At 44.6% G+C, this 12,864-nt stretch overlaps 1 protein-coding gene across 1 annotated transcript in view; it reads left to right on the top strand.

The window, feature by feature from the left end:
* Positions 1-11,713, top strand: part of ATP8B3 (ATPase phospholipid transporting 8B3) — a 481,840-nt gene extending 470,127 nt beyond the window's left edge. The window contains exon 28 of the mRNA XM_069217044.1: positions 9,249-11,713. Coding sequence (XP_069073145.1) covers positions 9,249-9,461 — 213 coding nt within the window. The 3' untranslated portion in view covers positions 9,462-11,713. The remainder of the gene's footprint in view (positions 1-9,248) is intronic.
* Positions 11,714-12,864: the final 1,151 nt, after the last annotated feature.

The raw sequence follows: 12,864 nt of genomic DNA, 5'->3' as shown, positions 1-12,864 counted from the left end.
TGTAGTGGTTGAATCTGGCCTCTACCTACCAGGTGGCCCCTTCCCCTGCCCTACTGGGCACTTAGAGGCCTTAATAGTTAGGCCTGCTTTTTGCAGAGCCTCCAAAACATTTAAGAGGTGTACCAGGTGGTCAGCCCAGGTGGAGCTAAGGACAGCTATATCGTCCAGATACGCTGCACTATAGGCCTCCAAACCTTGGAGGACTGTATTCACCAGCCTCTGAAAAGTGGCAAGTGCATTCTTCAAACCAAAGGGCATAACAGTGAATTGATAATGCCCTGCTATGGTTGAAAATGCAGTTTTCCTTTAGTATCCTCTGATAACTTGATCTGCCAGTACTCTGCAGTCAGATCAAAGGTGCTAAGATACTTGGTAGATGCCATTGTATCTATAAACTCATCAGCCTTAGTAATAGGGTGAGCATCAGTCTTTGTGACTGTGTTGAGCCCTCTGTAATCAACACAGAGTTGAATCTCCCTTTTCCCATTTTGGGAGTGAGGTTTTGGTACCAGCACCAATGGGCTAACCCAGGGGCTGTCAGAGTGCTCAATCACTTCTAGGTCTAGCATCATTTGCACTTCTGCTTTGATTCAATCTCCAACATGGTCAGGTTGCCTGTAGATTTTACTCTTAATAGGCAAACTGTCCCCTGTATCATTGATGTGTTCATACCGTGTTGTCTGACGAGGTGTCAGAGAAAACAGTTCTGAGAACTGCCCTAGGAGATTCCTGCAGTCCTCTTTCTGAGACTCAGAAAGACAGTCTGCTAGGACACCTCGATCCACTAAGCCATCAGCTGCAGTGGTGGAGAAGAGGTCATGGAGAGGGTCGCTCTCTTCTTCCTGTCCCTCATCAGTGGCCATGAGCAGGGTCATATCAACCTTGTCATATTAGGGCTTAAGGCGGTTCACATGAAGAACCCTGAGGGGGCTTCTGGGAGTGCCAGGGTCCACCAAATAGGTGACCTCACCCTTCTTCTCCACTATAGTACTGGGGCCACTCCACTTGTCTTGGAGTGCCCTGGGAGCCACATGCTCCAGTACCCACACTTTCTGCCCTGGCTGATACACAGTTAGGACAGCCTTCTGGTCATGCCACTGCTTTTGCAGCTCTTGGCTAGCCTGAATGTATTTAGTGGCCTTTTTCATGTTCTCTGCCATTCTGGATCTGAGGCCAAGGATATAATCCACAATGTCTTGTTTAGGGGGCTCGAGGGGTTGCTCCCAGCCCTCCCTAACATGGTGTCCAAACAGAAGTTCAGAAGGGCTGTAGCCCACTCACCTCCATGTAGGCAAAAAGGGGGCATGGCAATAGGACATCCCATCTCCTCCCGACTTTTTCACAGAGTCCCATGATCATGCCCTTGAGAGTTTTGTTAAATCTCTCTACCAAACCATTGGTTTGGGGGTGGTAGGGGGTGGTGAACTTGTAAGTTACACCACACTCCTTCCACATGGCCTAAAGGTATGCAGACATGAAGTTTGTACTTTGTCTGATACCACCTCTTTTGGAAAGCCCACCATGGAGAAGATTCCAAGGAGGGCTTTTGCCACTGCAGGAGCTGTAGTGGTCCTTAGAGGTATAGCCTCTGGATACCTGGTGGCATGGTCCACCACCACAGTATAAATCTGTTTCCAGAGGCAGTGGGTGGGTCTAGGGAGCCAACAATATCCACCCCAACTCTCTAAAAGAGAACCCCAACCACTGGCTGTGGAATTAGGGGTGCCTTTGGGGTGCCACCTGTCTTGCCACTGGCTTGACAGGTGACACATGACCGACAAAACTCCTTTGTATCTTCAGACATATGAGGCCAGTGAAAGTGTGGGACAAGTCTGTCCCAAGTCTTGCTTTGCCACATGGTGACCTGCCAGGGATATGTCATGGGCAAGGGTCAACAAAAATTCTCTCTACAGGAGAGGTACTACAAACCTTATGGTGGCATCAGGTTTGGGTTCCCGTGGTTCTGAGTATAAGAGGTTGTCTTCCCAATACACCTTGTGGGTGCCACTGACATCCCCTGCTTCCTGAAGGACAGCTTGCTGTCTTAACCCTTCCAGTGTGGGACAGGTTTTCTATGCCATTGTGTCAAAGTGGTAAGGCAATTGCAAATGCTTATCCCACCGCTGCACCACCAATGTAGGAAACTGGGCTGGTGTGTGGTGGGTACCCAAGGTACTTACACCTTATACCAGGTCCAGGTATCTCCTCTTAGTGAAGTATGGGCACTGTCTAGAGGCCAGGCTCTCTAGAGGTAGCTGTGGATGAGCAGCCAAGGCTTATCTAGGAGACGTGCAAAGCTCATGCAATACCACTGTAGTCACCCAGCACTTACACACATGAAAGAAAGCACTCGGTTGTACAAAAATAAAGGTACTTTATGTTTGGAACACAATACAACAAAATGCTAGAAGGTCAATCCTCCAAGAGGAAGTAAGTAATACAGTAAATATATACATTAGTAATCAGAAATAGGCATAGAAAAGCTTAGAAAACAGTGCAAATAGCAATAACCAATAGTGACCCTAGGGGAAGCACAAACCATGTACTAAAAAGATGGAATGCGAACACAGGACAGGAATGTGAAGAGGGGAGCTGGGGGTACTAGAAACTCCCCTCTAGTAACAACACCCCCTAGCGACCAGGAAAACAAGAGTAAATCACTGGATTTTTCCTAAACCACCCAAAAATGAGGAAAAGAAGAAAAAGAAGACACCCAGAGAAGACTGCAAGAAACCAGCAGTGGATTCCTGTAGAAAAGGACCTGTGGAGAGAGGGGACCAAGTCCTGCAGGAGTCCCACTGGACGGGGACACGTGAGTTGCAGAAGGAGCCCATGCAGCACTGCAAAAGAGGATCCCACGCTGCCGGATAACCACGCAGAAGGCTGTGCTTTGCAGGAAGCAGTGCTGGGGGCTGGAGCTGCATGTCTCCTGAAGATCCCTTGAAGGAGATGCCAACAAGCTTTGGCAACTGCAAAAACAGTGGTGCACAGGGTACAGTACTGTGTGGGAAAGCAAAGGCCTACCTCCACCAAAGTGGGATAGCTGGCAAAGAGGACCAAGAGGACTAATCCGGACCACCATTCTGGATCCAGGATCCACGCAGTTCGAGATGAGGGGAGATCCACGCAGCCGGTCGTCATTTGCTGTAGGTCCCGCAGTTGCGGAGGAGTGACTCCTTCACTCCAAGGGAGATTCCTTCTTCTTCTTGTGCAGGCTGAAGAGTTGCTGTCTTCGGAGGATGCACGGCAGGGGAAATGTTGCAAAGCTGGCAGGAGTTGTGGAAACAAAGTTGCAGAAGAGTCTTGTTAGTTGATTGCAGAGTTTTCCGCTCCTGGATGGTCCAGTCGCAGTTCCAGTGGCCAGAAGTCAAACTGGAGGTTGCAGAGGAATCCTGCTGGAGTCTTGCAAGCCGAATCTGAGGGTCCACCCAAGAGAAAGACCCTAAATAGCCCTGAAAGGGGGATTGGTCACCTAACCAGGTAAGCACCTATCAGGAGGGGGCTGTGACATCACCTGCCTGGACTGGCCACTCAGATGCTCCCAGAGTTCCCTGCCAACCTTGGAAACAAGATGGCAGAACCCAGGGACCCTCTGGAGGAGTTCTGAGCACCACCCCCTGGGGTGGTGATGGACAGGGGAATGGTCACTCCCCTTTCCATTGTCCAGTTTCACACCAGACCAGGGACTGGGGTCCCTGAACCGGTGTCGACTGGTTTATGCATCAAATGTGCCCTTTAAAGCATACCAGCATACCAGTAGCTTGGGGAGGCTACCCCTCCCAAGGCAGTCACACCTATTTCCAAAGGGAGAGGGTGTTACCTCCCTCTCCCAAAGGACTTCCTTTGTTCTGCCTTCCTGGGCTTGATCAGATCAAGCAGCAGGAGGGCAAAAACCTGTCTGAGGGGTGGCAGCAGCTTGGGCTGCCCAGAAAACTCTGTAGGACTGGTAGTAGCAATGCTGGGGGTCCTCTAAGAATACCCCAAAGTGCATGGAATCATACTTCCAATACTTGCAACAGTATTGAGGTATGATTCTGACATGTTTGATAATAAACATGCCCGGTTCAGAGTTACTATTAGTACATGCATAAAATGGCCTCCCCTCTCACACAAAGTCCAGGAAAATGGATTTGGAGTTTGTGGGGGCACCTCTGCTTGTGCAGGGGTGCCCTCACACACAGGTACCTGCACCCTGCCCTCTGGGCTGAGAGGGCCTACCATAGGGGTGACTTACAATGATCTGGTGCAGTGACCTGTGGTGAAAACGGGTGCATGTACCTGTTTCACAAAAACTGCAATGGCAGGCCTGCAGAACCCTTTGCATGGGCTCCCTATGGGTGGCAGAATAACTGCTGCAGCCCATAGGGATCCCCTGCAACCCCAATGCCCTGGGTACCTAGGTACCATATACTAGGGACTTACATGGGGAGACCAGTATGCCAATTATGGGAAGAAAAAGGTACAGTTTACAGGAGAGAGCATACATATTGGGGTCCTGGTTAGCAGGATCCCAGTAGACACAGTCAAACACACTGACAACAGGCAGAAAATGAGGGTAACCATGCCAAGAAAGAAGGTACTTTCCTACAAGCGCCTTGTCAGCGCTGGGGAAGCACTTTGGCCAGAAGAATGAGGTGCGGGAGGCACTCCCCAGCCACTAGGTAGCGTGTGCTTGGCTCTTTCCTGTTCCCTCTGGGGCCGCGGTCCCTCCCACCAGTGGACCATTTCCTCGTGAGGAACGTGTGGAGCGCTTAGGTCAGCAGTGCGAGAGGGGCACGAGAGAGTCATAACCCCCTCACCCACCCCCAGTAGGAGGGGAACCCCGTCCGGCAAGACCGCCGACTTGGTCAGGCTGAGCGTGCCCAGCAGGTGTGGCAGATTTATCACGCCTTCCTTGCAAGCCTTGAAGCCCTGACTTGGGGCCAAAGGCAGCAAAAGTGACCACAGATAGCGGCCGCACTCGTGCCGGGGTCACCTCCATGTGAAAACCATCCTGGCTGAGTGCAGGTGCGTGCTGAGAGTGCAGCCAGGGACCCGAGGGAGTCAGAGTGCCGGGCGCCACGCCCGAGTCTGGAGGCTCGCACCAACCTTACCATATTCCCCCTAGGAGAGGGGCAGCGGCCATCCCTCCCGAGAGGGAGGGCCTGAAGTGGCCCCAGTAGCCTTGATTTATTTTACACGGGAGACCCAGCGAGTTTTCCTCGCCAACGTGGGGGGGTGTGCCCCCCACCACACTTTCCTTTTCACGGATGTGTTCACCAGTGGCCTGACAGGGAGGCAACCTCAAACTAGGTCCCATAACGACAAAGCCCCCTTGAGCTGTAATCCTTGCTAGAAGTTGGCCAATGGGCTGGTATCCAAGACTTGGGGACCAGCTACCAAAAGTTACATATATATATTGTCTATGTGCACTGTTTGCGCAGTGTATTCCGTGTTTAGACTGTCTCGATGTGCTGCTCGTACATTTACTTTTTCTTTAATCCATCTCTCACCAGTCACACCTCTTCTGGTGGGGCTTTAAATGCCCTTGGATTGAACAATGGAATTCCAGAGAAATGTACATATTGAAATCTGCCATTATCACCCATCGACCCGGTGGACATCTTACTTTGCTTCTGATCAAATAATACTGCCTAACTCAATAGTACACAGAAGTCCATTTGAATCCACTATTCTTAAAAGCCCTCCATAAAGGTGCTATTTTTAAGGGATCTGCAGGCAGGAGAACTGGTTTGAAATGGCTTCCATCTTCATTTGCCTCTCTACCCTGTTCTGCAGACTTAGCCTTTGTGTGGAGTGATGTTCCTCACAGTAGGGGAGTCTCCAGCCTGGAGCACCTATAACAGAGGCACAACAAGGCGTGCACTATCTGCACCTTGGTATGAGCAGCCACAAAGACAGTGACCAGGGGTGGTTTACCTAAAAGACCCTTCTCACTCTGAACAACAGAGACTGCAGCCCTCTTGACTCCCACCATACACCACGTGGAAGTCTTAAAGGAAGACTAGTCAAGAACCCCTCTCAGTAAAAAGACCTAATCAATTTTCTATCAGAGCCTTGACTCCTTTGTCACTGTCTAGGTCTCCTTCCTCCTGCATCTCTCCTTATACACTTCTCTGTCCGGGAAAACAACATCTCCCCAATCATGTGCACAGCAACAGGCCAGGGGCTTTCAAAATGGGACCCATCTGCCTCCATCACTCTGCTTCACTTATATGTACAATGCATATCCTACACTGTCCACATACACCAGCTCACACAACATACATTTGGATGGGATTAAATGACAAAACAAGAGTATAGAGCTGACTGGGCACTGGCAAGACACTCTTAGCCAGTGCCAAATATATTTTTTGTTGTGAGTGAGTGAAAAATCTTTAATTACAGAATATGGAGGGAAGATTTTTAAATGAGACCTTTCTTGTTTCAGCACCAACTCTCCTTGTACAGCTTTCAGACCCTGTACCAAGGCTGGAATAGTTCAGACTGTGTTTAAATGGGCTGACCTAGATTGGCATACAACAGCCTATGGCTCTCAATTTTTAAATGATGACTACACTCAGAATCTCATCTTTAAGCTGTGTGCCCCACATATGGAGCACTTTGTATAATGTTGTTTCCTTCCACAGCTTTCATCCTCTGATTGCTCGTTATCTCAGACAAACTTCTCCTACTGTACTCTTAAAATCCTGCATGAAAACTTGGCCTTGACTTAACTCCCCTTAATTCTGCTCATTTCTTTTTCCAGTGGCCCTCTTCTTACCTTCTGCATGCCTTCTATTTATGGGTATAGCCTTTGCTGAGTCCCAGGCCTGCCTGTCTTAATATTTCTAATTGCAATATTGCAATTGAACTCTACCTCATTTCATAGATCACAACCTCTCCTCTTTAAAACCCTATCCCTGTAACCTAACATTAACTAATCTCCGCCAGCCTTTTCATCACACCATCCATTCACCTGAAACCACAGAGCCCCAACTAATCATCAACCTTAAATGTTATTTACATAATTCCATCACAAAGTAACTGGAGTGAATGAATAACATTTTTTCTTGAGAGCACTTGACTAATCACAATAACCACTGGATTAACCACTAACCTTAGGTTCCAGAGTAACATGCTTCAATGCCTCATCAGGGATAGTAAGTGCTATATAAATATAATTACAGTTACAATGCATGTAGCAACTGCCCTGTTGTACAGCACTTCAGTTATTCAAATTGTTTACATTGTAATTAGTTTAGCTGCTAAACGGATGAATATGGTATTTTGTATATATACTGCAATGGATTTTTTGTGCATATGGATAGATAATCTGAGTATGTGATACAGGTAATACATCTTTGCAGGTTGTACCTGACTACTTTAGAGATATATTACTGAACGGGAGCACATTGTCACAGTTCTATTTTTGACAATATTTCCCAAACCTCACCCTACTAATTCATTTCTCTTGAGTTCTGCTCTTGAGCCTAGAAAAATTTGTCAACTGGATTTTCTTTACGTTCAATTATATACAGAGCACTATTGTACAATCCACTTCACTGGCATTTGATAAATATTCAGTAATAGACTTGTCAGAATGGGACCCATGCCTCCCCATTACATGATGTTACAACCATATGGTCAAATAATGTAAATATAGTACTACATGGGAGAGCTGTCTCCTTAAGAACTTTTTTTAAATGCTATGAAACAGAACTATCAGACTTATGAGTTGAGTAATATGATAAATGATGGTTTAAAGCAGTGTAATGGAGTTTTAAACTGGGCCTTTTTGGAATTGCTTTTAACATTCTAGTTGTTGTTAAAATCAAAAGAAAGGTAGCACTATTGCACTATATCACTTTAAATAGTATGTTTGAGGCATATGACACTATGGTCCAGTCAGAGAGTGTTGGCCATCTCTTTTTCTGCACAAAATGCATTTTGTTTTGATGGTGGAGCTCAGGTAAAATTATTGTGGCTCATACTGTTCGTGAATCGACTTCCCTTGTGGTTTTGTCTATTGAGCGAAGAGGATATATATATATATATATATATATATATATATATATATATATATATATATATACCTCTTCACTCCTCTTACCACACGAAAATACAAAAATCCTCGAGTTGAAGGAGAGGTGGCAAAAGAACACAATGTGATTCAAATGATCTGTTTTTTATTTTTTATCTTCATCCACCATCTGTATAAAAGGTGCAGATTAAGCGTTTCGACGATTTGCCTTCAACCGGACCAAGATACATACATATATATATCAAAAACGAAGTTGTCCTCATGTGAAAGCGCACTCCCAACAGGTTATATAAACGGGAAGAAAAAGCAAAGCCAGCAACTCACAGTGAATTCTTTAAGCAGTTTCATTATTCCAGGCCTTAAGTTATAAAATCATCTCTGGACACGTGTTTCAAGGTCAATCCTTTCTTCAGCAGAGAAAAATATAAAAGTGTTTCACCCTCGTAGGTGCAGCCAGTGCTGGAGGTGTTCCAGGCATCTCTTTCTTACTGAAAAGACCGGCATGGCTTCAGCTTGTCTAATTACAGGCACCTGATTAGTCTCTTTAAATACTAGTCCGCCCCAGTGGGCCTCTCAAGTGAGCAGTGCATGCTGGTTGTGGTGGTCCTGCAATTTTTTCATTTTGCCCCAAGTGGGTTGCTGGAGCCAAACGAAATAATGACCCAAGGTGCAAAACCTTTGTAGGCGAATCCAAAGTAAAATTGTCAGATTTGCTGTGAATAACCCAACCTGATTGATATATATATATATATCAGCAAAGTAAATAGATCTAATTAGAGGTCAATAGTTTCTGGACAAAAGTGTTTTATGGATAGAGGAGATACAATCCACTCATAGGGATGTTAGAGAGACTGCATAACAAATTCTTCTGAGATTGGAAAAATTTGGAAGTCTCAAACAATACCACCCCCACACACTCGGCAGAGTTAGAAGTTGTGATCTCATTTATTATTGTGCTGATTTCTTCAGTTGTTCTCTTCTTTTCTTTGCTAGCTGCTGCTGTCTCAAAGATGGGTCTGCTCAAAACATTTTATAATAAGAATAAAAATATGAATTAACAAGTGCCTTTGGTATAGGGTAAAAGATCATTCAGAAGGTATTCTGTAAAGCTGACAGGATTTAAAGTCAGAATTTCTCTTGTTGCTAATCATGAGATGAACGCAGCATCTTGATTAACTGATTTTCTATCTATAATAAATGTTGATATTTTCTCTCCCTTTTCCAGAAGGAGGATCCTTACAGGAATAAAACAGTGGTGGAGAACACAGTGGAACTGAGCACACACTTTAAAAGGAACACTTCCCTTCGGCGATCAGCGTATGCTTTCTCGCATGGCGAAGGCTATGCTGATCTTATTGTCAGGGGCACCAGTATCCGCAAGAAGAAGTCACCAAACCCTACTGTGCAGGTAGACGCAGGTCCATGCTCTGAAGATTAAGCCCTATAACTTACGAAAAACGATGCAGGCTACACTTGTTCAGTATGAAATGGAGTTCAAAGCCACGCCTTAATGGACCACGACTGTCATGCCTTTTCAGGGACATGTAGGGGGAACCAGCAACTTGGCAGAATAAACTTTCTTAAGTACCACGAGCAACTTTGAGAAGAAAAAACATATTTACTGAGAGTACAGTTTCTCTAGACTTGCCTTCTGAAGAGAAACAGAACAGAATGTCAGTGCTTAAATGCATTTCATGTTGGATAGCTATAAAGTCAATATCTGAGAAACGTTTGGACAGACCTGTTTGCTGCCTGGGATTTAGAAACAATTTTCAGGTTACCCCACACAAACTTCAATGAAGATCGTATGCCCTCGATTGTCAGATTCAATTTTGTGTCAAAGGTGGTATCAGAGTGGCTGTGATATTGGAAAGGCAAGAAAATGGTATTGAATAACGTCTGTTAGGTCACAGATACATTAAATCAACTGAAAGGACACCATTCCTAGGCACAAGATTCCAAGACATAAACAATAGGTTATTTCTTGGAATGTGATAAAAGAGGCATAAAAAGTAAGGTGTATTGAAACATACATGGAAATGGCAGTTGGGTAGTAAGGAAAGCATGCAACCAATTTCTGGATATAACATAATAATTCTAGCTAGCCAGTCAATATATTAGAGTATGCCATCTTTCTTTGAACTGTTTTCTTTGGACGCATTGAACATGCACATTCTGGACTGGCAATAACATTCTAGAATGGGAATGTGCTTTTTCTGCAAACAGAGAATCTATCTAGCATTGTGCACCTGGAAGAAACATTATGAAAGAAGCTTAATCCACTCAACTGCAAATTAGTTATTGGAAGAGCTAAAAAATTATACTAGATATGTTCAAGAGGGCCTTCTGTTTCATCACACGAAGCAAGTGGATCCATGTTCCTTAAACTGGAACATTTGTCCAGGAGTAACTGGGAAAGAGGCTAAAAGCAGCTAGATTGCTTTATAATTCAAGCATAATCAGATTGAGCAAATTTGGGAAAGAGGAATATTAACTCATAAAAGGGTGCTATCCAATGCCATCCAAATGAGACAAAATGCTGAAAACTACCAACTTTTTCATTCATAGAAGCCCATTCACGTTGAAAAAATGGGGTAAAATTTAAATCTCAAGTGTGACCTTGAATTCTCCAGTGAACCCTTTTCAGATAATAGTGCACAAACTACTATCACTGATCTACAGAATAATGTTAGCCACAAATATACACAAGGCTGTGGAAACTCACCAGGACAATCCATGACCTTAAGTGAAAGAAGCCTGCCTTTTGCTCTTTTTAAGGTTATTGATAACTATGATCAGCGTCAACAGCCTTTAACATTTAATGCAAATGTTCTGGGTATTGTGTTCAAGCAATACTCGTTGATGCAGAGTGTGTATCTGAATATGATTCCTTGGATGGGGGAGTTGAGGGCTCAGGATGTAGCAAATAGCGCCTAACCTAGCCTGGGCATTATTTCTAAATGGATGCTTTTATAAAGCTGAGCCCATTATAAAGGCTTTTTTGCATTTTAAAATGACAAAAAAGAAACGAATAATACTATTTTGTCTTGCACATCATAAAGTGAACTCTATATTGACATTTTAATACCAAGCTCAAAAGTGCTTATTTTATTGGTATCGGGTGGGTTAAAGTAGACCCTTCCAAAATTGAAACGTATACCCTGGATGCCTATCAATAAGGGACTCAAGATGTAGTGATGTGTTAATCACTATATCGGTTTTAAATGGATGTGAATAGCTTCAAGGATGGTTGCCAGGAGTGAAAGTTATTTTCTATCAGATAATTCCCTTCAATTCCACATCTCTGATCATTCGAAGCACGGAACTTGTTTCTTGTTATTCTTAGACCATGTCCCTACACGTATCAGTGCAAAAAGAAATAACGTCCACACACTCCCCATGCATCTGCCTTCAATCGACCGCATTTTTTTACATCAGGTTCCTCCATATCACTTTCCACCTCATGGTCTATCACAGGCTGTTACATTGTTTGTGTTTATTTCCTCTGTAGCCTATAGTAAATTGAATTCCGTACTATTCATCGACCATAACCTTTGCACTTTACTATGAATTGTATCTTTCATTGTCATAAGGTCATGAAAATGAAAGCTTTATGATACTCTTTAGTGTATTATAATCTGAAACCAGAACTATTTTTGTACACTTTCATTCCATTAAAATGAGTAAGCTCCGAGATATGCAGATGCTGGTATTTTCAGTGAACCCGCACACCGCCTCGCCCCTTGTAACCCCCGTGAGCCGCGACTGTAAATGATCTGGGCCTGCAGAGGTGGACGGCAATAGGAACGGAGGGAAAAGAAAGTAATCGGGGATTTGTGCGTAAATCAGTTGGAGAAAATAGCAGCAGTTGAGTGCAGGAGCAAGAACGAGCAACTGTAGCCAAGGTAGTTATCAGTCTAAAGCAATGTGTGGCACTTTATTTAAGATTATTCAGTGACTAGAACAATTGACACGAGTGAGAAACAAGATCAAGGATTAGCCTACGGTGCAGGAAGGATTTGAGGGCTAGAGGGGGTTATAGCAAAAAACGGGAATCAGAGTCTAGAGGAAGGTCAGAAATCACACATAAAGCTAGAAACTACAGCTAGAACTAGGAATGGCAATCTGAAACTGGGCAAGTGAGAAAGAGGAATACGGGGCTAGAGCAAAGCAATGAACATCAGTCAGGTCTAAACCCATAATTACATTTATCTAGAACTAGAAGCTGCAGTCAAGAAATGCCAGCAATCAGTGGCTAGGGCAAGGGACAGCAATTATGGACTACGGGGAGGAAGAACAATCAGGGATGAAAGGAAATAAGAGCAAGCATGGACCACTGTAACGAACAGCCACCAAGCCAAGTAAAGAACAGAAGTCAGGACCAGAAATCTGGAGCCACTGTAAGGAACAACAATCAAAGACTGTTAGACTTTTCATCCTTGGCGTGGTGTCTCTTAACTTTTTGCCTCTGTTTCTCAGATTGTTTATGTGTGCTGGACTCTGTTTTTGCTGTTTTTGTTACTCTGGGCACTTCACCACTGCTAACCAGTGCTAAAGTGCAAGTGCTCCTTTGCACAATGTGTATTTAATTGGCTTATCCATGATTGGCATATTTGATTTACTAGTAAGCCCCTAGTGAAGTGCACTAAAGGTGCCCAGGGCCTGTAAATCAAATGCTACCAGTGGGCCTGCAGCACTGGTTGTGCCACCCACATGAGTAGCTCTGTAATCATGTCTCAGACCTGCCACTGCAGAGTCTGTGTGTGCAGTTGTAAACTGTAATTTCGACTTGGCAAGTGTACCCACTTGCCAGGCCTAAACCTTCCCTTTTCTTACATGTA

The sequence above is a fragment of the Pleurodeles waltl genome, chromosome 12, assembly GCF_031143425.1.
Source record: "Pleurodeles waltl isolate 20211129_DDA chromosome 12, aPleWal1.hap1.20221129, whole genome shotgun sequence".
NCBI lineage: Eukaryota > Metazoa > Chordata > Amphibia > Caudata > Salamandridae > Pleurodeles > Pleurodeles waltl.
Note: the sequence above shows the minus strand (reverse complement) of the source record. Positions and strands in the feature narration are given on the sequence as shown.